Below are 25,717 nucleotides of genomic sequence, written 5' to 3'. Positions count from 1 at the left end.
GGAGAGAAACAGTAGATAATGTGAGGGAGAGAAACAGTAGATAATGTGGGAGAGAAACAGTAGATAATGAAGGGAGAGAAACAGTAGATAATGTAAGGGAGAGAAACAGTAGATAATGTGAGGGAGAGAAACAGTAGATAATGTGAGGGAGAGAAACAGTAGATAATGTGAGGGAGAGAAACAGTAGATAATGTGAGCGAGAGAAACAGTAGATAATGTGAGCGAGAGAAACAGTAGGTAATGTGAGGGAGAGAAACAGTAGGTAATGTGAGGGAGAGAAACAGTTGGTAATGTGAGGGAGAGAAACAGTAGATAATGTGAGCGAGAGAAACAGTAGATAATGTGAGGGAGAGAAACAGTAGATAATGTGAGGGAGAGAAACAGTAGATAATGTGAGGGAGAGAAACAGTAGATAATGTGAGGGAGAGAAACAGTAGATAATGTGAGGGAGAGAAACAGTAGATAATGTGAGGGAGAGAAACAGTAGATAATGTGAGGGAGAGAAACAGTAGATAATGTGAGGGAGAGAAACAGTAGATAGGGAGAGAAACAGTAGGTAATGTGAGGGAGAGAAACAGTAGATAATGTGAGGGAGAGAAACAGTAGATAATGTGAGGGAGAGAAACAGTAGATAATGTGAGCGAGAGAAACAGTAGATAATGTGAGGGAGAGAAACAGTAGATAATGTGAGGGAGAGAAACAGTAGATAATGTGAGGGAGAGAAACAGTAGATAATGTGAGGGAGAGAAACAGTAGATAATGTGAGGGAGAGAAACAGTAGATAATGTGAGGGAGAGAAACAGTAGATAATGTGAGGGAGAGAAACAGTAGATAATGTGAGGGAGAGAAACAGTAGATAATGTGAGGGAGAGAAACAGTAGATAATGTGAGGGAGAGAAACAGTAGATAATGTGAGGGAGAGAAACAGTAGATAATGTGAGGGAGAGAAACAGTAGATAATGTGAGGGAGAGAAACAGTAGATAATGTGAGGGAGAGAAACAGTAGATAATGTGAGCGAGAGAAACAGTAGATAATGTGAGGGAGAGAAACAGTAGATAATGTGAGGGAGAGAAACAGTAGATAATGTAAGGGAGAGAAACAGTAGATAATGTGAGGGAGAGAAACAGTAGATAATGTGAGGGAGAGAAACAGTAGATAATGTGAGGGAGAGAAACAGTAGATAATGTGAGGGAGAGAAACAGTAGAATAAGAGAAACAGTAGATAATGTGAGCGAGAGAAACAGTAGGTAATGTGAGGGAGAGAAACAGTAGGTAATGTGAGGGAGAGAAACAGTAGGTAATGTGAGCGAGAGAAACAGTAGGTAATGTGAGGGAGAGAAACAGTAGATAATGTGAGGGAGAGAAACAGTAGATAATGTGAGGGAGAGAAACAGTAGGTAATGTGAGGGAGAGAAACAGTAGATAATGTGAGCGAGAGAAACAGTAGATAATGTGAGGGAGAGAAACAGTAGATAATGTGAGGGAGAGAAACAGTAGATAATGTGAGGGAGAGAAACAGTAGATAATGTGAGGGAGAGAAACAGTAGATAATGTGAGCGAGAGAAACAGTAGATAATGTGAGAGATACAGTAGAGAAACAGTAGATAATGTGAGGGAGAGAAACAGTAGATAATGTGAGGGAGAGAAACAGTAGAGTGAGGGAGAGAAACAGTAGATAATGTGAGGGAGAGAAACAGTAGATAATGTGAGGGAGAGAAACAGTAGAGTGAGGGAACAGTAGGTAATGTGAGGGAGAGAAACAGTAGATAATGTGAGGGAGAGAAACAGTAGATAATGTGAGGGAGAGAAACAGTAGATAATGTGAGGGAGAGAAACAGTAGATAATGTGAGCGAGAGAAACAGTAGATAATGTGAGGGAGAGAAACAGTAGATAATGTGAGGGAGAGAAACAGTAGATAATGTGAGGGAGAGAAACAGTAGATAATGTGAGCGAAACAGTAGAGGGAGAGAAACAGTAGATAATGTGAGGGAGAGAAACAGTAGATAATGTGAGCAGTAGATAATGTGAACAGTAGATAATGTGAGGGAGAGAAACAGTAGAGGGAGAGAAACAGTAGGTAATGTGAGGGAGAGAAACAGTAGATAATGTGAGGGAGAGAAACAGTAGATAATGTGAGGGAGAGAAACAGTAGGTAATGTGAGGGAGAGAAACAGTAGATAATGTGAGGGAGAGAAACAGTAGGTAATGTAAGGGAGAGAAACAGTAGAGAGAGAAACAGTAGATAATGTGAGGGAGAGAAACAGTAGATAATGTGAGCGAGAGAAACAGTAGATAATGTGAGCGAGAGAAACAGTAGGTAATGTGAGGGAGAGAAACAGTAGGTAATGTGAGGGAGAGATGACGAGTCTTCCTGACCTCGCCTTCAAGGACTACCCAGCACTCGACTACCTGTAAGTACTCATCGAGGTCTCCGTGAATACTGCCCAAGATATTTTAGTACTTCCCCGAAGCTATGACAATATTCAGTGTCTGTACATACTATCGAGCGCCGGAAAGCAAGGCCTAAGGCACTTTCCAGGGCTCTTAGCCAATGTTCACTGCCGTGACTACTTCCCGAGACTTTCTTCCCAAGGCCTAGAAATCGGGACCAGTGCAATCTGTTAAGTATTGTTGAATTTATTAGATGTGAACGATTTAATAACTACAACACATGTGAGAAGTAGAGGCTTTCCAGTAGAGGCTTTCTAGTATAGGCTTTCCGGTAGAAGCTTTCCAGTGGACTTTGAGTTCTGGTCCGCTATTAATATCGCCTGAGTCACAATACCCCTGAGCTACACTCTGCTTCACTGATCTATAACGAGATATACTGAGGTATACTGAACTTATACTGTGTTTCAGGAAGGTGTCGGGCAACAGGATAAGCAGCGTGTCTCCCAAAGCATTCTACCGTTTACCTCTCCATAGCCTGTACGTATCTCAGTTCTTCCCTGTCTGGATATGTTATCTTTAAGACCCTTATATACTAGTTACCCTCTTATGGGGAGGCGTTTTGTCCTATTCTTCCCTTCCTGAAATTAAATTTGATTTCTTCCCATTTCCCTCCAGTGGAACTAAGTCACCAATGGAACTAAGTCACTTTGTCTTAATTTTTTAGGTGGTTATCCTAGAGATAATCTACACACATGCTGTTATGTGTGATAATTTATGTAACTGTATTTATGTATACCTGTACCTGAATAAACTTGTTTACCACTGCGGGTTCAGTTATTTCCCCGTGAATATAACAATAATACATTTGCTATGTAGTAACGGCGTTGTTGTTCAGGTACCTGGATAACAACCACCTCTCCGGGCTGCTGACGGGGTCGCTGCCGGAGGACTTGCTTGAACTCTCACTGGAGGACAATTTCTTCAGCAGTGTGCCTCCCAGCCTCTCTCAGCTGGTACAGCTGCAGTTTTTGTAAGTGTACTCACCTATTTGTGATTGCTGAGTCTCACCTCCTGGCCCTGCCCCTAAAACTGGCTGCTACTGGGCTCACCCTCTCCTTGTTTCGTGAGCCCTATCATATGTAGTCTTAGAGCCCGAGGTTGGGTAACAGTTCTATGCCTTTCGAACTGATAGTGCGAAAAACCTGGAGCTGCTATCCAACCCCCTTCTAGGGGGGGGGCCCTCTCTTGATGTCTTATTTATGCCAATTAAAAACAAAGTCGATCACTAACTCCAGTAGAACCTCGCTTGTGAATGATCTCCATTCTTATAAAGACATGTGTAACACCTGGGTATCATCACGTGAAGACGTTACGCTAATCAATACAAAGATATGTTTTGATGATTCCCCCATCCCGATAATTACCCAGTTTACGTAGCCATTAACTCTCTTGTGTTACTGTATATTCCCTGGTTTAGGTGGTCTATATCATGCCCTGTCCGTGTCTCCCGCAGGAACCTGGCCAGAAATAAGGTGTCCGTGCTGCGCGTCGGCGACCTGAGCGGCTTGCGCAGTCTGACATCTTTGTGAGTAAACAAATCCACGTGGTCGGCGCCCACGTGGTCTGGTACCAGCTGATCGTGTACGCATGGGGAATTTGCCACATGTGCAACACCTGGATGTCTTTATTTGAAGATTCTTCGCCAACCAGTGGCTTTATCAGTCCAGTACAGAGATGATATATGAAGACAGTAGACGATGAGGCAATTAGTCCCTTAGTTAGTCCAGGTTAGTCATCAGTCCCTTAGTCACCCCCCAAGCTGGGGGGACTGACCACCTCATCGTCTACTGTCTTCGCATATCATCTCTATATGGGACTGATAAAGCTACTGGTTGGGGAAGAATCTTTAAATAAAGACACCCAGGTGTTGCACATGTGGCTGAGTCATCATCTTGTCAGTGTTGTTTACCATTACTGTAATGATACGTGTATTCAACCAGTTTATTCTTATCTGGAGTTGAGTTCTTGAATCAGATTTCATTGTCGGTGAATTTGTTCTTTCTCTCTCTCTCTCTCTCTCTCTCTCTCTCTCTCTCTCTCTCTCTCTCTCTCTCTCTCTCTCTCTCTCTCTCTCTCTCTCTCTTTCTTTCTCTCTCTCTCTCTGTCACTGTCTCTGTCACTGTCTCTCTGTCTCTGTCTCTGTCTCTCTGTCTGTCTCTCTCTGTCTCTGTCTCTCTCTTCTGTTTTTTACATGTGTGCTTCTTCATCTACTATTATTTTGTGACCTTTTTTTCCTTTTTTCCTTTTTCTTTTTTTCCTTCTTTTCGTCTTCTTCTTCTTCTCCTCCTCTTTGTAGATAATCATCATCATCATCATTATCATAATCATCATCATCGTCATCATAAATTTTTCTAACTTCACGATTCTGCCTAGAAGTGGAAATACTTGAGTTTCTCTCCTCGTCTCTCACTCCTCTAACCAATAACTGTTATCTCTCACCAGGTATCTCCACCAGAACAAGATAACCGAGATAGAGAGTGCGGCCCTAGAGACACTTTCTCAGCTGCAAGTCTTGTAAGTATCTCTCAGATATCTCTCACTCCTGCCAGACATTGAACCAATATTGTTGGGAACTTGCGTCTCTACGTATGTTTGTCGCTATTATCCCGCAGTGTTCCTGTTACATGTGTCTCATCTGTCTTTCACCAGTGTTTCACCTCTCTCATTTCAGGGATCTTGCGGATAATCGTCTGCTGAAAGTGCCAGAGGCTGTTCTTCGGTGTCTCCAGCTCACCCGCCTGTGAGTATGTGACACCATAATGGAGGAACAATGCAAGTTCTTATCATATCGGCTGTAATTTACTCTAATTGGCCTGCTATTGAGGTCAGGCTTATTGGGATGCAATTTGGCACTAATGCCACACTTATTGTGGCACCACTTAGGTAGGTGGAAAGGGTGGTTTTGATGAGGTCTTGTGTTCTTATGTTTACAAGTGAATTCCAGGGCCGCTGGGGCGTTGATCCCCGAAATACCTTCCAGATACACTCCCTAATAGTTACACTAACCTGACCTCTCTCTCTCTTTCTCTCTTTTTTTAGGTTCTTGGGTAACAACCAGCTTACCTACATAGGGGAAGGAGCCTTCAGAAACCTGACACGCCTCAAGCAGGTGATCCTTCAGGGGAACCCACTCCTGACGGTCCATAGAAACGCCTTCGCCCACCTGCCTTCTCTCACCAAGCTGTACGTCACTTTGTAGAGGGTCACCTGAGGTCAACTTCACCTGTCTTGGGTCATCTTCAGTTATCTAGCGTTACCTTAGGGTCATCTTCAGTTATCTTGGGTCTTTTTGAGTTGTTTTCAAATACTTAACATTGAATATCGCAGTAATAAAGTAATACAGTAATATTAAAAATACAGTAATATTAAAAATACAGTAATATTAAAAATACAGTAATATTAAAATTATAGTAATAATAATAATTAATTGAAAGTCATGACATCATCATTAGTCTTTAATTATATAAATGTTGATAAGTGTGGATGGAGGAATTATCACAATAAGATCATATATGTATAATTAATCAGTTTGTTTCCTGTCGTGTGTCGTTTCGTGTCGTGTAAGATGACTTCTCCATGATTATATACTTGGGTCGTCTGGAATTGTTGGAAATAATATGGGCCATGAGGGCCACCTGGTTTATGAGGGTCACTTGGTCATGAGGGTCACCTGGGTCATGAGGGTCACCTGGGTCATGAGGGTCACCTGGGTCATGAGGGTCACCTGGGTCATGAGGGTCACCTGGGTCATGAGGGTCACCTGGGTCATGAGGGTCACCTGGGTCATGAGGGTCACCTGGGTCATGAGGGTCACCTGGGTCATGAGAGTCACCTGAGTCATGAGGGTCACCTGGGTCATGAGGGCCACCTGGGTCATGAGGGTAACCAGGGTCATGAGGGTCACCTGGGTCATGAGGGTCACCTGGGTCATGAGAGTCACCTGGGTCATGAGGGTCACCTGGGTCATGAGGGTAACCTGGGTCATGAGGGTCACCTGGGTCACCTGGGTCATGAGGGTCACCTGGGTCATGAGGGTCACCTGGGTCATGAGGGTCACCTGGGTCATGAGGGTCACCTGGGTCATGAGGGTAACCTGGGTCATGAGGGTCACCTGGGTCACCTGGGTCATGAGGGTCACCTGGGTCATGAGGGTCACCTGGGTCATGAGGGTCACCTGGGTCATGAGGGTCACCTGGGTCATGAGGGTCACCTGGGTCATGAGGGTCACCTGGGTCATGAGGGTCACCAGGGTCATGAGGATCACGTGGGTCATGAGGGTCACCTGGGTCATGAGGGTAACCAGGGTCATGAGGGTCACCTGGGTCATGAGGGTCACCTGGGTCATGAGGGTAACCAGGGTCATGAGGGTCACCTGGGTCATGAGGGTCACCTGGGTCATGAGAGTCACCTGGGTCATGAGGGTCACCTGGGTCATGAGGGTCTCCAGGGTCATGAGGATCACGTGGGTCATGAGGGTCACCTGGGTCATGAGGGTAACCAGGGTCATGAGGGTCACCTGGGTCATAAGGGTCACCTGGGTCATGAGGGTAACCAGGGTCATGAGGGTCACCTGGGTCATGAGGGTCATCTGGGTCATGAGAGTCACCTGGGTCATAAGGGTCACCTGGGTCATGAGGGTCACCTGGGTCATGAGGGTCACCTGGGTCATGAGGGTCGCCTGGGTCATGAGAGTCACCTGGGTCATAAGGATCACCTGGGTCATGAGGGTCACCTGGGTTATGAGGGTCACCTGGGTCATGAGGGTCACCTGGGTCATGAGGGTAACCAGGGTCATAAGGGTCACCAGGGTCATGAGGGTCACCTGGGTCATGAGGGTCACCTGGGTCATGAGGGTCACCTGGTTCACCTGTAGATTACATCCGTCCCAACGATGTAATTTATCAAGTTATATAATTGAAAGTTTGTATGCTAGCGCTCTCTCTCTCTTTCCATACACACATATAATGTGTGTATATATATATATATATATATATATATATATATATATATATATATATATATATATATATATATATATATATATATATATATATATATATATTATTTTTTATATTATCACACTGGCCGATTCCCACCAAGGCAGGGTGGCCCGAAAAAGAAAAACTTTCACCATCATTCACTCCATCACTGTCTTGCCAGAAGGGTGCTTTACACTACAGTTTTTAAACTGCAACATTAACACCCCTCCTTCAGAGTGCAGGCACTGTACTTCCCATCTCCAGGACTCAAGTCCGGCCTGCCGGTTTCCCTGAACCCCTTCATAAATGTTACTTTGCTCACACTCCAACAGCACGTCAAGTATTAAAAACCATTCGTCTCCATTCACTCCTATCAAACACTCTCACGCACGCCTGCTGGAAGTCCAAGCCCCTCGCACACAAAACCTCCTTTACCCCCTCCCTCCAACCTTTCCTAGGCCGACCCCTACCCCGCCTTCCTTCCACTGCAGACTGATACACTCTTGAAGTCATTCTGTTTCGCTCCATTCTCTCTACATGTCCGAACCACCTCAACAACCCTTCCTCAGCCCTCTGGACAACAGTTTTGGTAATCCCGCACCTCCTCCCAACTTCCAAACTACGAATTCTCTGCATTATATTCACACCACACATTGCCCTCAGACATGACATCTCCACTGCCTCCAGCCTTGTCCTCGCTGCAACATTCATCACCCATGCTTCACACCCATATAAGAGTGTTGGTAAAACTATACTCTCATACATTCCCCTCTTTGCCTCCAAGGACAAAGTTCTTTGTCTCCACAGACTCCTAAGTGCAGCACTCACCCTTTTCCCCTCATCAATTCTATGATTCACCTCATCCTTCATAGACCCATCCGCTGACACGTCCTCTCCCAAATATCTGAATACATTCACCTCCTCCATACTCTCTCCCTCCAATCTGATATCCAATCTTTCATCACCTAATATTTTTGTTATCCTCATAACCTTACTCTTTCCTGTATTCACTTTTAATTTTCTTCTTTTGCACACCCTACCAAATTCATCCACCAATCTCTGCAACTTCTCTTCAGAATCTCCTAAGAGCACAGTGTCATCAGCAAAGAGCAACTGTGACAACTCCCACTTTATGTGTGATTCCTTATCTTTTAACTCCACGCCTCTTGTCAAGACCCTCGCATTTACTTCTCTTACAACCCCATCTATAAATATATTAAACAACCACGGTGACATCACACATCCCTGTCTAAGGCCTACTTATACTGGGAAATAATTTCCCTCTTTCCTATGTACTCTAACTTGAGCCTCACTATCCTCGTAAAAACTCTTCACTGCTTTCAGTAACCTACCTTCTACACCATACACCTGCAACATCTGCCACATTGCCCCCCTATCCACCCTGTCATACGCCTTTTCCAAATCCATAAATGCCACAAAGACCTCTTTAGCCTTATCTAAATACTGTTCACTTATATGTTTCACTGTAAACACCTGGTCCACACACCCCCTACCTTTCCTAAAGCCTCCTTGTTCATCTGCTATCCTATTCTCAGTCTTACTTTTAATTCTTTCAATAATAACTCTACCATACACTTTACCAGGTATACTCAACAGACTTATCCCCCTATAATTTTTGCACTCTCTTTTGTCCCCTTTGCCTTTATACAAAGGAACTATGCATGCTCTCTGCCAATCCCTAGGTACCTTACCCTCTTCCATACATTTATTAAATAATTGCACCAACCACTCCAAAACTATATCCCCACCTGCTTTTAACATTTCTATCTTTATCCCATCAATCCCGGCTGCCTTACCCCCTTTCATTTTACCTACTGCCTCACGAACTTCCCCCACACTCACAACTGGCTCTTCCTCACTCCTACAAGATGTTATTCCTCCTTGCCCTATACACGAAATCACAGCTTCCCTATCTTCATCAACATTTAACAATTCCTCAAAATATTGCCTCCATCTTCCCAATACCTCTAACTCTCCATTTAATAACTCTCCTCTCCTATTTTTAACTGACAAATCCATTTGTTCTCTAGGCTTCCTTAACTTGTTAATTTCACTCCAAAACTTTTTCTTATTTTCAACAAAATTTGTTGATAACATCTCACCCACTCTCTCATTTGCTCTCTTTTTACATTGCTTCACCACTCTCTTAACCTCTCTCTTTTTCTCCGTATACTCTTCCCTCCTTGCATCACTTCTACTTTGTAAAAACTTCTCATATGCTAACTTTTTCTCCCTTACTACTCTCTTTACATTATCATTCCACCAATCGCTCCTCTTCCCTCCTGCACCCACTTTCCTGTAACCACAAACTTCTGCTGAACACTCTAACACTACATTTTTAAACCTACCCCATACCTCTTCGACCCCATTGCCTATGCTCTCATTAGCCCATCTATCCTCCAATAGCTGTTTATATCTTTCCCTAACTGCCTCCTCTTTTAGTTTATAAACCTTCACCTCTCTCTTCCCTGATGCTTCTATTCTCCTTGTATCCCATCTACCTTTTACTCTCAGTGTAGCTACAACTAGAAAATGATCTGATATATCTGTGGCCCCTCTATAAACATGTACATCCTGAAGTCTACTCAACAGTCTTTTATCTACCAATACATAATATAACAAACTACTGTCATTTCGCCCTACATCATATCTTGTATACTTATTTATCCTCTTTTTCTTAAAATATGTATTACCTGTAACTAAACTCCTTTCTATACAAAGTTCAATCAAAGGGCTCCCATTATCATTTACACCTGGCACCCCAAACTTACCTACCACACCCTCTCTAAAAGTTTCTCCTACTTTAGCATTCAGGTCCCCTACCACAATTACTATCTCACTTGGTTCAAAGGCTCCTATACATTCACTTAACATCTCCCAAAATCTCTCTCTCTCCTCTGCATTCCTCTCTTCTCCAGGTGCATACACGCTTATTATGACCCACTTCTCGCATCCAACCTTTACTTTAATCCACATAATTCTTGCATTTACACATTCATATTCTCTTTTCTCCTTCCATAACTGATCATTCAACATTACTGCTACCCCTTCCTTTGCTCTAACTCTCTCAGATACTCCAGATTTAATCCCATTTATTTCCCCCCAGCGAAACTCCCCTACCCCCTTCAGCTTTGTTTCGCTTAGGGCCAGGACATCCAACTTCTTTTCATTCATAACATCAGCAATCATCTGTTTCTTGTCATCTGCACTACTTCCACGCACATTCAAGCATCCCAGTTTTATTAAGTTTTTCTTCTTCTCTTTTTTAGTAAATGTCTACAGGAGAAGGGGTTACTAGCCCATTGCTCCCGGCATTTTAGTCGCCTCATACGACACGCATGGCTTACGGAGGAAAGATTCTTTTCCACTTCCCCATGGACAATAGAAGAAATAAAGAAGAACAAGAGCTATGTAGAAAAAGGAGAAAAACCTAGATGTATGTATATATATATATATGCATGTGCGTGTCTGTGAAGTGTGACCAAAGTGTAAGTTGGAGTAGCAAGATATCCCTGTTATCTAGCGTGTTTATGAGACAGAAAAAGAAACCAGCAATCCTACCATCATGCAAAACAGTTACAGGTTTCTGTTTCACAGTCATCTGGCAGGACGGTAGTACTTCCCTGGGTGGTTGCTGTCTACCAACCTACTACCTATAAATATATATATATATATATATATATATATATATATATATATATATATATATATATATATATATACATATATATATATATATATATATATATATATATATATATATATATACGTAATATGCTTTACATTTGTTCTCACAGGTAAAGCGGTCATCACTAGACAATATACACTGAGGTGTCTCTCTCAGTGTATATACACTGACACTACTTTAATTCCACTTTTAGGGATTAAAGCTTCAAGGATGCTTTAATCCATGCAGCTTTAATGGCCCTCTGAGTAGTCGATAGACTTTAAACCCAATTAAGCGACCAAGTAAGGTCATGTGATTGTGCCATGTCAGCGTTGATATACATGTGAAATCGTTCGTATTAGGGCAAGTTCTCAGTGAGGTCCCTGGCTAAGATTGACATAGTCTAGAGTTCTAGGTGCAGATTTTTTTTTCAAGATTAATTAACTCTTATTCAGTTGGTCAAACAGTCAATCATTCCTCTAGCCAGGTCAGTGTCAATAAAAATCAGTCATCTCGTTAGGTAGGTCAGTCAGGGCTCAAACATCCCTTTAGCCAGGTCAGTCATGCTTCTAGACAAGACAGTCATGCCTCTAGACAGATCAGTCGTTCCAACGACTGACCTGTCTAGAGGCCTCTAGATAGGGCAGAGAGGATTCAGATCATGTTCTTCTATTGCAGCATCCTGAAGGAGACACGGGAGATGAGAGAGTTCCCATCCCTGAACGGCACCCACAGACTAGAGATGCTGAGGATAGACCGAGCCTCTCTAACCTCGGTCCCGGACCACCTCTGCTCCCTCACCCCCAGGCTCAGGAGTCTGTGAGTACTACATCCCTTATCCATCGTGAGGAGCTCTGGATCCAGTGAATTGGAGCTAATTCTCCCACTCTCCCCTTTCTCGAGACTGACTTGATTTCCCCTCACTTCCTCAGAAGCTGTATAACCCTTACGAGTATAGAGCTTCCCTGTGAAAATATAATAATAATAATAATAAAAATAATAATAATAATAATAATAGTAGTAATAATAATAATAATAATAATAATAATAATAATAATAATAATAATAATAATAATAACAATAATAATAATAATAATAATAATAATAATAATAATAATAATAATAATAATAATAATAATAACAATAATAATAATAATAATAATAATAATAATAATAATAATAATAATAATAATAACAATAATAATAATAATAATAATAATAATAATATGCAGTTTACTATCTCTATTTGAACCTTAATTGTCATAGTGTAACCATTGACATGTAATTACAAGCAGTGCTAATTAGCTTTGACCCCTGAGATTGTGCTAACTAGCCTTGACCTCACTTGACCTGTCTTTACAGGAATCTTCACCTCAACTCTATCACTGACATCCCTCTGCTGGAAGGCTGCCACCACCTCAAACTACTGTGAGTATAATAATAATGATAATAATAATAATAATAATAATAATAATAATAATAATAATAATAATAATATTAATAATAATAATTCAGCAACTTTTAAGAGCTGTCAGATAGGTGGTAATTTTTTGGTGTATCTGATGTTATGTTGTGTCTAGCCTGACTGATAACCCTCCTTTCGTAATAATGAGGAAATAAAGAGTGGTTATGTCACTTGACCTGTGACTATGACCTCAGCCTCGGTATTACATTAGTGCCTTGTTTGACCTTCATGACCCTCTTCCATCCTGTATTATTTTTTGGTTCTAATAGGCATCCTGGATTTGCCCTGTTTTACCTTGACCTCTTCTGACCTGAGTTCTTTTTCGGTAGTGACTTGAGTGACAATGCCATCAGCAGCTTGGGTCATGGGAGGCTGCAAGGAGCGCCCTTCCTGCAGGATTTACTCCTTCAACACAACAAGATTACTCACGTCCCAGCTGATGCCTTCCTCGGCCTCTCCCACCTGCAGGTCCTGTACGTGTCGTGTTAGTGTTGTGTTGCAAGCTAAGTTACTTCCAGGTTCCGTACTTAATACAAGAAGGGAGGAGCACTGTAGGAGGCCTTCTGGCCCATGCAACATGTCTCTTAGTAAACAAGAGCATGAAATTCCCTGTATTCTAATAGGCTTTCTGCTTGCACACCTAAATATCACCATCTCTGTACAAACATTGCTGAAATAAAAAATCTTTGATCCTTAATCTTTAATGAAAACATAAGAAAGGAGAAACACTGGAGGCCTACTGGTTCATACTTCGCAAGTCAGTGTCAAAGCCAAACCCACTTAAAAAATATTCTCTCATCCCAATATTAATGTTACCCAAGGAATAAACTTTGATAACCCTATTAACTCAAGTGCAAATCCCACTCACATCCAACCACTCTCACTCATGTATTTATCTAGGTATCACATTTGCCATTTTCCACTTAACTGGTACAGTGTTGTAGTGATTTGCTGAAGAGCCTGGCTAATAATTTACTAAGTTTCTTCTTACTTTCCTCTATAGCCCTTAAAAATTAATTAACCTATCTAAAGGACGTTGCCGGGGGTCAACCCCCCTGCGGCCAGGTCCCAGGCCAGAATTTCTGGTGGATCAAAGCTTGGTCAATCAGGATGTTACTGCTGGCCGCATACAGTCCAATGCATGGGCCACAGCCCGGCTGATCAGGAACTGATTTGAAGAACTTGTCCAGTTCCCTAACTCAGGCTAATCAGATCTACCTAACCTAATCCACCCATAAACCAGCCTAACATAACACAACCATAAACCAGCCTGTATTCCCCAGCCTTCATCACCCTCCTTCATCTCCCTTCCTCTCTCTGTCTCTCCCATTACGCTTCACTCTTTGCAGTCTTCCCATCACTCTTCATCTTCCCCCAGGGCGCTGCAGCAGAACCAGATCGTTCATATCGAAGAAGACGCCTTCCTTCCTCTAGTTAGCCTCGAGGACATGTAAGTACTCACTCACTTCCTCGTGGAAATTGAAACTTCTTACACATTGGTTCCCTGGCTCTGTACTCCTCAGTTTATCTGCTGTACACAATGTAGTGATTAAGTCTATAACTGTGAAGGTAGAAAGGGTACTGGGACAGCCTTGGGTAACCCCGGTTAATTAGGGTTACCAATTAGATTTCAGACAGGTAATTGGACAGGCATGTTGAGATACAGCATATGATGGCTCAAAATAATTTTTCACATTTTTGCTAGGTAACCATAATACACACCTTTCTAAGGTATTGCAATATCTAAATATTCAGTTCTGTAGCAGTACTATATCCCAGGTTAATACACTACAGTAATGACACATATTTGTCTGCTTTCTCACTGTTATATCAGTCTCCAAATCCATCTAAGGTCTTTTCCCATCTCCCTTATGTGTTCATGCGAGACAACCATATTTTTCACTGTTTTCACCTGGGAATTGAACCCCAAACATCTCTGACCGGAGCTGCTAGTGTAACCTCCCTGACTCATTTACCTTTCTTCTTTGTTCCCATTCTTTGTTTCCATTTGCCTTCCTTAACACAGGAGTCTTGACATATTTCATTACTTGCTGTGCAGAACTCCTCTTGTGTGATAGAATATGACAGGGAAACATAGGTGACTTCAGTCACCACACTATCATGTAGAGCAGCAGCATACTGCTGATGTTTCCACTATGTAACATCATGCACTGTAGAGTAAGGTAGAAGCACACTGCTGTTGTTCCACATTTTGTTTAATAAATTAGCTGTTAACAATGTTCTGTCTCTTTGCCCCAGACTGTGACTAACTACGTGCCCCCTCTCTACCCCAGACCGTGACTAACCACGTGCCCCCTTCCTCGTCTCTCCGACAGCAACCTGGGTGACAACGTGTTCCCTCAGTTGCCAGGGCGGGGTCTGAAACACGTGCTCTCCATCAAGGTCCACAACAACCCTTACCTCAGAGTCTTCCCAGGACCTGAACACTTCCCTCACGTGCGCACCCTGACCCTCTCTTACGCATACCACTGCTGCCCCTTCCTCAGGTGAGTTACCCCTCACCGTAACCTCACTAGATGAATCCCTCCCTCCTTAGGGCACTCTTTCTCTCCAGGTGGGAAGGTGCGGCTCCAGTGTCCTAATGTAGTTCAATGAAAGACTTCGTAATACAGTATAGTCTATGATGCAGTTATAGTATTATACATTTCATATATGATGTAGTGAAAATGTAGATGTTTATGATGCAGTAGTGTATAATATAGTACTCTAGATGATGATAAACTACACTAGCTTATAATGTATTCCTTTACATTATAATTCAAAATAATGCAAGGTGATATATATTACTTAATATTTGTCTTCATTATTCATTGTTGTCATCATGAATTCAAGTAATATATATATATATATATATATATATATATATATATATATATATATATATATATATATATATATATATATATATATATATATATATATATATATATATATATATATATATATATATATATATATGCCAGGTTATGGTAGCCACCACCAAAATTTATGGGTAGTAGGTTGGTAGACAGCAACCATCCAGTGAGGTACTACCGTCCTGCCAAGCGAGTGTAAAACTAAAGCCTGTACTTGTTTTTACATTATGGTAGGATTGCTGGTATCTTTTGCGTCTCGTAAATATGCAAGATTACAGGTAAGTCTTGCTACTTCTACTTACACTTAGGTCACACTACACATACGTGTACACGTTTATTTATACACACTTATCTGAGTTTTCTTTGATTTTATCTTAATAGTTCTTGGTCTTATTACTTTTCCTTTTATATCCATGGGGAAGTGGAATAAGAATCTTTCCTCCGTAAGCCATGCGTGTTGAAAAAGTCAACTAAAATGCCGGGAACAATGGGCTAGTAACCCCTTTTCCTGTAAAGATTACTAAAAAGAATAAGAAGAAGAAAATTGTCAAAGTGGGAAGTCTGAATGTGCGTGGATGTTGTGCAGATGATAAGAAAGAGATGATTGTGGATGTTATGAATGAGAAGAAGCTGGATGTCCTGGCTTTAAGTAAAAAGCTGAAGGGGGTGGGAGAGTTTCAGTGGAGAGGAATAAATGGGATTAGGTCAGGGGTTTCAAATAGAGTTAGAGCTAAAGAAGGAGTAGCAATAATGTTGAAGGATAAGATATGGAGGAAAAGAGGGACTATAAATGTATTAATTCAAGGATTATGTGGAGTAAAATAAAGGTTGGATGTGAAAAGTGGGTTATAGTAAGTATATATGCACCTGGAGAAGAGAGAAGTGTAGAGGAGAGAGAGAGATTTTGGGAAATGTTGAGTGAATGTGTGGGGAGTTTTGAACAAAGTGTGAGAGTACTTGTGGTTGGGGATTTCATTGCTAAAGTGGGTAAAAATATTGTGGAGGGAGTAGTAGGTAAATCTGGGGTGCTAGGGATAAATGTAAATGGGAACCTTTAATTGAGCTATGTGTAGAAAGAGATTTGGTAATAAGTAATACATATTTTATGAAAAAGAGGATAAATAAATATACAAGGTATGATGTAGCACGTAATGAAAGTAGTTTGTTAGATTATGTATTGGTGGATAAAAGGTTGATGGGTAGGCTCCAGGATGTACATGTTTATAGAGGGGCAACTGATATATCGGATCATTATTTAGTTGTAGCTACAGTTAGAGTAAGAGGTAGATGGGAAAAGAGGAAGGTGGCAACAACAAGTAAGAGGGAGGTGAAAGTGTATAAACTAAGGGAGGAGGAAGTTCGGGCGAGATATAAGCGGCTATTGGCAGAAAGGTGGGCTGGTGCAAAGATGAGTAGTGGGGGGAGGGGGGGTTGAAGAGGGTTGGATGAGTTTTAAAAATGCAGTATTAGAATGTGGGGCAGAAGTTTGTGGTTATAGGAGGGTGGGGCCAGGAGGAAAGAGGAGTGATTGGTGGAATGATGAAGCAAAGGGTGTGATAAAAGAGAAAAAGTTAGCTTAAGAGAGGTTTTTACAAAGCAGAAGTGTTATAAGAAGAGCAGAGTATATGGAAAGTAAAAGAAAGGTAAAGAGAGTGGTGAGAGAGTGTAAAAGGAGAGCAGATGATAGAGTGGGAGAGGCACTGTCAAGAAATTTTAATGAAAATAAGAAAAAAATTTGGAGTGAGTTAAACAAGTTAAGAAAGCCTAGGGAAAGTATGGATTTGTCAGTTAAAAACAGAGTAGGGGAGTTAGTAGATGGAGAGAGGGAGGTATTAGGTAGATGGCGAGAATATTTTGAGGAACTTTTAAATGTTGAGGAAGAAAGGGAGGCAGTAATTTCATGCACTGGCCAGGGAGGTATACCATCTTTTAGGAGTGTTGAAGAGCGGAATGTAAGTGTGGGGAAGGTACGTGAGGCATTACGTAGAATGAAAGGGGGCAAAGCAGCTGGAACTGATGGGATCATGACAGAAATGTTAAAAGCAGGGGAGGATATAGTGTTGGAGTGGTTGGTACTTTTGTTTAATAAATGTATGAAAGAGGGGAAGGTACCTAGGGATTGGCGGAGAGCATGTATAGTTCCTTTATATAAAGGGAAGGGGGACAAAAGAGATTGTAAAAATTATAGAGGAATAAGTTTACTGAGTATACCAGGAAAAGTATACGGTAGGGTTATAATTGAAAGAATTAGAGGTAAGACAGAATGTAGGATTGCGGATGAGCAAGAAGGTTTCAGAGTGGGTAGGGGATGTGTAGATCAAGTGTTTACATTGAAGCATATATGTGAACAGTATTTAGATAAAGGTAGGGAAGTTTTTATTGCATTTATGGATTTAGAAAAGGCATATTGATAAAGTGGATAGGGGAACAATGTGGCAGATGTTGCAAGTATATGGAATAGATGGTAAGTTACTAAATGTTGTAAAGAGTTTTTATGAGGATAGTGAGGCTCAGGTTAGGGCGTGTAGAAGAGAGGGAGACTACTTCCCGGTAAAAGTAGGTCTTAGACAGGAATGTGTAATGTCACCATGGTTGTTTAATATATTTATAGATGGGGTTGTATAGGAAGTAAATGCTAGGGTGTTCGGGAGAGGGGTAGGATTAAATTATGGGGAATCAAATACAAAATGGGAATTGACACAGTTACTTTTTGATGATACTGTGCTTATGGGAGATTCTAAAGAAAAATTGCGAAGGTTAGCGGATGAGTTTGGGAGTGTGTGTAAAGTGAGCATTGAAAAGAGTAAGGTGATGAGGGTATCAAATGATTTAGATAAAGAAAAATTGGATATCAACTTGGGGAGGAGGAGTATGGAAGAAGTGAATGTTTTCAGATACTTGGGAGTTGACGTGTCAGCGGATGGATTTATGAAGGATGAGGTTAATCATTTAACTGATGAGGGAAAAAATGTGAGTGGTGCGTTGAGGTATATGTGGAGTCAAAAAACGTTATCTATGGAGGCAAAGAAGGGAATGTATGAAAGTATAGTAGTACCAACACTCATATGGGTGTGAAGCTTGGGTTGTGAATCCAGCAGCGAGGAGGCAGTTGGAGGCAGTGGAGATGTCCTGTCTAAGGGCAATGTGTGGTGTAAATATTATGCAGAAAATTAGGAGTGTGGAAATTAGGAGAAGGTGTGGAGTTAATAAAAGTATTAGTCAGAGGGCTGAAGAGGGGTTGTTGAGGTGGTTTGGTCATTTAGAGAGAATGGATCAAAGTAGAATGACATGGAGAGCATTTAAATCTGTAGGAGAAGGAAGGCGGGGTAGGGGTCGTCCTCGAAAAGGTTGGAAGGAAGGGGGTAAGGGAGGTTTTATGGGCGAGGGGCTTGGACTTCCAGCAGGCGTGCATGAGCGTGTTCAATAGGAGTGAATGGAGACGAATGGTATTTGGAACCTGACGAGCTGTTGGAGTGTGAGCAGGGTAATATTTAGTGAAGGGATTCAGGGAAACTGGTTATTTTTATATAGCCGGACTTGAGTCCTGGAAATGGGAAGTACAATGCCTGCACTTTAAAGGAGGGGTTTGGGATATTGGCAGTTTGGAGGGATATATTGTGTATCTTTATACGTATATGCATCTAAACTGTTGTGTTCTGAGCACCTCTGCAAAAACAGTGATAATGTGTGAGTGAGGTGAAAGTGTTGAATGATGATGAAAGTACTTTCTTTTTGGGGATTTTCTTTCTTTTTGGGTCACCCTACCTCGGTGGGAGACGACTGACTTGTTGAAAAAAAATATATATATATATACAGTGTATATATATATATATATATATATATATATATATATATATATATATATATATATATATATATATATATATATATATATTTATATATATATATATATATGAAGTGTGTTGAGTGGTCAGACATGATGTTTCTCTCTCCTACCCAACATTACAATCTCATTATTTCTTTTCAAAAATACTCCTGAGCTGTTTTATTCTTACTTAACATTGCTAGGTACTCAGCTAATTTTTTTTTCATATAATTTTCTTGGCCTTTAAGCTTAATCTAAGTTGGTATTGTTTTCCTGAGTGTAATCAAACCATCCTACTCTCGGTTTCTTGTCCACTGAATCAAATTTACACTTCATAAACTCAATTTTCTGCCATTTACAAAGTTCGACCCTCCCTCCCGTCCAACTTATTTTCAGATAATTTACATGGTATTGTTTTTCTCTGGGTGTTAGCGGACGGAGGTTTGAGCCTTCAGTGGTTCATGGGTACCGTAAGTCACACTGCTTCTTATAAATAAAAATAAATGTCTAGTTGTCTTCCAAGTTTGTTTACTTTTAATTTGATCTCAGCTGTCCCATCCAAATGATTTTCATTTATTTTTGGCCAACCTCTGTACTTTTCGCCTACTCCAACTCACATTTCTTATATATATACCAAGATGTGTATGTCTATCAGTGTATATACTCCAATAGTTTACCATAATCCCTAATTTAGGGTTTAAAAATGTTCTTGACTGGTGGTGAAAAGATGACATGCAGCCTTAATGGCCTTCGTGTTGTTGATAGGCTATAAATCCCTCCCCCATTAACCAACCAGCCAACCAAATTGATCTCCTGGCAGCTTGGAGATGGACGGGTGGGAGGAGGGCGAGGAGACCACCACCATCAGCGAGGTAGTCGTCTTCAACGTGTCTCAATTCCAGGACATCCATCCAGCGCTATGGAACACCTCCAGTCACTGGAATCCAGAGGGTAAGTCTCTATTAACTTGTGTGTGTGTGTGCATGAGAGCTCTTGGAGTGGGAAGCACAGAGTGCCTGCACTCTCAAAGTTAGGTCAGGGATGTTGCTAGTCCCAGGATCTTCTGGTGTTGAATGAATAGTGATGAATGTGTTCATATTCCCCAGTATGCATACATCAATATATCCATAAATACACATTTTTTTCATGAAAACTATACAACATATATATATATATATATATATATATATATATATATATATATATATATATATATATATATATATATATATATATATATATATATATATATATATACAGTAAATAATTCAACGTATTTTTGTGACTATATTAGTAAATACATATGAACTCTTTAACCAACTTTAAAATTAACTAGTTATTTTAGGAGTTGTTGATGTTTATTTGGAAACTTGTGAATGTGACAATGAGTTGGCAGTGACCTGCACTGTCAGTCCACGGCTCATACCTATGTGTCACTAGCCCTGAAGGTATGTCCCCATACCCTGAAGACACGTACCCATGTCCCCTTGTTCGGAAAGCACATATCCATGAAAAAAATAAGGATAAAAATGTGAAATGCCAGTAATAAGAGATTGGTACATTTCAGCTCCAGTCTGAGACCCTCTTCAGTAGATGACTTAATCTGCTGACCAAGGCCAAAATTTACAGATTTCTTTTACCTGTGATTCATTTTTGGGTGTAAGTAGCTCGTTACTTTCACCGATCATTCTTGATGGCACTCTAACCCAACCACAACTTTTTCACTTACGTTGAGACGTTTTTTCACTTTTTTTTACCTTGGGTAGGCATGCCTGTGTCCCTTTATCCTGTAGACAGGTTCTGGTCTCGTTATCCTAAAGAAATTTTCCCTATCCACCTTTTTTCTATTTGTCCCTCTAACACCCGTAACAGACTTCTTTCCGTTTGTAGAAATCTTGGCTAAGTTTGGGTCGGTGTGGGATAACCTGGCAAGTGCCTTCTCTCTAGCCAACACCACCACCATCGCCACCACCATCGCTTCCACCACCACCGACACTACGGTTTCCACCTCCACCAGCACCGCCGGCAAGGTCGTCAGAAGCGGCTCATCCTCGACCCTGAGGTGGTCAGGTCAACCTCGCTCCCAGCAGTTGCTGCAAGTGACGCCTTCCTCACTCCGAATGCGACCTCAGTGCATCCCTCTACCAGGTCACTACTTAAGAAAGAGAGAGAGAAAATTAATCTATGTTGGATGTTCTCTCTCTCTATCTCTCTCTCTCTCTCTCTCTCTCTCTCTCTCTCTCTCTCTCTCTCTCTCTCTCTCTCTCTCTCTCTCTCTCTCTCTCTCTCTCTCTCCCTCTCTCTCTCTCTCTCTCTCTCTCTCTCTCTCTCTCTCTCTCTCTCTCTCTCTCTCTCTCTCTCTCTCACTCATGAAATTAATAGTGATAACAGCACAACCTCACTGTTATAGCATGTAATGTACCCTGAGTATACTTCGTTGACACAGATTTCTCCCATTACTGTACTAACTGTAACCCTCTGGTGACGTTATGTGAATCGTGAATGAGTTCTTCCTCCACCCCTCTAGGGCCGTTCATGCCGTGCCGTGACTTGTTTGACTGGTGGACACTGCGCTGCGGTGTGTGGATCGTCTTCCTGCTGGCGCTGATGGGGAATGGAGTGGTGGTGGTGGTGCTGGTGGCTGCCTATGCCAAGATGGATGTTCCTCGCTTCCTCGTCACCAATCTCGCCATGGCAGACTTCTTCATGGGCGTTTATTTGGGTAGGTGATAGTGAGGCCTGGACGGACCGAATCCGAGTTCACTTTTGAAGGCAAAATGGACCAGATCCAGGCTAACTGCTAGGGCTAGGACAGACTGGGCGTGGGTTGACTGCCTAAGTCTGGATAGACCTCAACCGGGTTCATTGCTTAGGGGAGGCCCGGTCAGATTCATAAGTGAAAAACAAACTTTATAAATTATTGGGCCTAGCCAGGTAGCTAATTTATGCGGTTGGTTCAAGCTGGTAGGTTTGGTGCTAGAGCAACCATGGTTAATAGTTACCTGTAAACTGTCTCTGATCATACTTTGGTAAATGACCCTCATCCGCCATACTACGGCAGATGTGGTTAATGGGTGGTCATGCTAGGGTAGATGAGCCCGGTGACTTGTCATGTAAGGATAGACGAGTTTTGTGGATGGTCATACTAGAGTTGATGAACCTATGGCCTATCATACTAGACTAGATGAACCTTGTGAACGATCCTTCTAAGGAATATTTTCATGTAAGTCATACTTTATCTTTCTTAGTTTGAACTCGTGTGAGACTCCTGCAAATTACAGGTTATATACACGGCAGCAGCCATCAGCTGTTTATCACCTACTCATCGTGTCCTTGTCTTGCAGGGTTCCTGGCTGTGGCTGACGCCTCCACCCTCGGGGAGTTCCGCATGTATGCCATTCCATGGCAGATGTCGCCGGCATGCCAGGTGGCTGGGTTCCTGGGGGTGTTGAGCTCGGAGCTCTCTGTCTACACTCTGGCTGTCATCACCATGGAGAGGAACTACGCTATTACACATGCTATGCACCTCCAGAAGCGGCTGTCTCTCCGGCAGGCAGCCTACATCATGGTGGTGGGTTGGATCTTTGCTATCACCATGGCAGTGCTGCCATTAGCTGGAGTTTCTGACTACCGCAAGTTTGCTGTCTGTCTTCCCTTTGAAACTGATGGCGCTGGTCTTGGTTATGTTGTCTTCCTTATGTTCATCAATGGCGTGGCATTCCTCATCCTTATGGGATGCTATTTCAAGATCTACTGTGCAATTCGTGGCTCACAAGCCTGGAATAGTAATGATTCACGCATCGCCAAGCGTATGGCACTTCTCGTCTTCACAGATTTTATCTGCTGGGCGCCAATTGCTTTTTTCTCTCTGACTGCTGCCTTCAACATACATCTGATCTCTCTTGAGGAAGCCAAGGTGTTCACTGTGTTCATCTTGCCTCTGAACTCTTGTTGCAATCCTTTCCTTTATGCCCTCCTCACAAAACAATTTAAGAAAGATTGTGTCATGTTGTGCAAAACGATCGAGGAGTCACGGGTAACTCGAGGCATTGGCCGCTGTCGCCACTCGTCCAACTTCAGCAACCGGCAGACTCCTGCCAACACAAACAGTGCCGTAGATCACACCTCGCAAGGAGACAAGCAGTCTTGCAGCTGCAAAGGTAAACAAGAGAAAAAGAAGAAGCGCCCAAGGTGGACTTTCACTTCACTTAAATACTTGTTATGTACCAAGGGAGCAGAAGAAATAATGTCTTCAAGTGACACGAGCTACCAAACAGACCCCACCAAACACCGAGGGCCTCGACACACTTCTCTCTCCAGTGACACGTACAGTGGTTCTTGGTCAGACACTTGGCGAAAAGGGCGTGGTGCCACCACGCTCAGGATGATGGATCGTCGCCGCCACAACTCGTGGTCAGCCTCCAACAAGCCTTCACAAGAGAGCAGCTTATCATCTCGACCAGACTCCTCGGCTACATCTGCCACCTCAGCCACTTCTGCAGCAACAGCCACCTGGCGCATATCTCGCTCTTCAGTATCATCAGACACATCAAACAGTAGTGGCAGGATAAAAAACAATGATGCTGTAGTACCTTCTCGAATTGGATCCCTAAGGAGAGGAGAAGGACGTGGATTTGGACTAGCTCGTCAACATAGCCAGGGTCAGCTTGTCAAAGAGATGCCAACGACCAAGCCACCGCCAAATGGCCGCCCTAAACCTCGTTTGCAGCGCCAGGGAGCTGTAGAAAGGGAAGCCTATACTCCAGGTAAAGAGAGTAGTGGTCTGGAAAGCCCTCCATGTCCCCTTCATCTGCGGCCAGATCACTTGTCATGTGTTTATGAACAGAGCCATGAAGATGACAATACGATGGCTGGTAACAGTCCCATTGGTGGACTTCAGGCCCAGCCAACACTTTTTCTAAGTCCATATAGTCTAGACAGTCCCATGGATGACAACGTCTTTACAGATCCTCCCGAAGAACAAGCTCAAGCTTCCCTTAAATCTTCTCCCTCCCATGGGCAGAAAGGTCAAAGCCCTACACCTCCAGACGAAGTTATTGCCCTTGCAGTGACTGAGACAACAGCTTTCATGGCGGAAGGTTCCACTGATGCTGAAACAGAAACTTCAAAGGAAACTCAGCCTAGCAAAGTACTGGAAACTCATTTTCCACTAGACGTCACTTTACCAGAGTCACGACCGCTAATCTAGTGCCCTCCACAGTGGACAAATTTGAGCCTTTCCCTCCAGTGAAACTTTGGGATCCAGGGCCCTAATGGCTGCCTGGAATACTACCTCCATTCCCCACAGTCACTCTCAGTGCCATGATTCCAGTCACCTGGAATATTCCCAGAGAACACTCTTCCAGTCATGGCATCGGCAGCTTTGAATACTTTTCACATTTCAAATCATGACTGGTTGCTTTGAATACTCCCCATAGTTACTTTTACAATAATGACTGTGTCTGCCGGGAACACTTGCCATTCTTCCAGTTATGACTGCTATTACTAAAGTCTCTGGCAACTTGGAACACCACTTCTCAATTCTATCATTTCCAGCTGATGCTGTTTTTTATTTCCTGGAACACTCATAACAGTAACATTTACAATCTCGCCATCTTTTTTTTCCATTAAAGTACGGGCACTCTTTGTAAATTGAACAAGGCTGTTTGCAACAGGCAACATCCATGACAGTTTCAGGGCCCCAGGCTCCAAAGTAGTTTCAGGCCCCAATATATATAACAAGTTCATGTCTCTAACATTCAAAATAGTTTCAGGGCCCTAAGAACCATAACAGTTTCATGTCCCTAAAAATCATAATAACAGTTTCAGGGACCTCTAACTTTGTACTCTTGAAATATTCAGTGTAAGTCTTTTTTTTTAAATCACACACACATCTATCATTTGCCTTGCCAGAGCTCCTGTGTTCCTGAGCAAGAATGCACGATATCTTCCTCTTAATGCCTGGGAATGTAGAGTGCTGGGGTGCCACAATATGCCAGCTCTGCTTGTACTTCCAGTACCTAGCATTCTAGAGTCATAGAGTGTCACAAGCTGCCAGCTTCACAGATCCTTCCAGCACCTGGGGGTTCTAGAACCCTGGAGTGCCACAAGTTGCCAGTTCTCCGGGTCCTTCCAGCGCCTAGATTCTAGAGTCATGGAGAGCCACGAGTTGCCACATCTGTAGGTCGTTCCAGTCACAAAATGAGTAGCGTCTGCTGGAGCAAGCACGGCAATGCCCTCAATCAAGCCAAAGAACTATAGTGTAAGCAATGTATGCGGTAGTTATTTATATACTCAGTGTATGACAGTTTTTTGAGCATTTAACGAGCATTTTAAAAAAAGAGAAAACTAATAAATTATTTACATTTGCTAGTTGTATCTTCAACCCTTTCAATAAGAACGTGAGCACACTCGTGTTCCAGAGGAAGAG

At 42.3% G+C, this 25,717-nt stretch overlaps 1 protein-coding gene across 1 annotated transcript; it reads left to right on the top strand.

The window, feature by feature from the left end:
- The first annotated feature begins 2,360 nt into the window (after positions 1–2,360).
- Positions 2,361–25,656, top strand: LOC128690938 (lutropin-choriogonadotropic hormone receptor-like). Its single transcript, XM_053779732.2, has 16 exons — positions 2,361–2,413; positions 2,862–2,930; positions 3,289–3,423; positions 3,907–3,978; positions 4,896–4,967; positions 5,125–5,193; positions 5,493–5,636; positions 11,799–11,939; positions 12,483–12,548; positions 12,915–13,058; positions 13,964–14,035; positions 14,922–15,092; positions 20,108–20,238; positions 21,178–21,435; positions 21,815–22,009; positions 22,632–25,656. Exons 1-16 carry the CDS (start codon positions 2,361–2,363, stop codon positions 24,494–24,496), a joined length of 3,657 nt encoding a protein of 1,218 aa, XP_053635707.2. The 3' UTR covers positions 24,497–25,656.
- Positions 25,657–25,717: the final 61 nt, after the last annotated feature.

Source organism: Cherax quadricarinatus, chromosome 1 (genome assembly GCF_038502225.1).
Source record: "Cherax quadricarinatus isolate ZL_2023a chromosome 1, ASM3850222v1, whole genome shotgun sequence".
Classification (NCBI taxonomy): domain Eukaryota; kingdom Metazoa; phylum Arthropoda; class Malacostraca; order Decapoda; family Parastacidae; genus Cherax; species Cherax quadricarinatus.
This window is presented reverse-complemented; position numbering and strand designations above follow the sequence as displayed.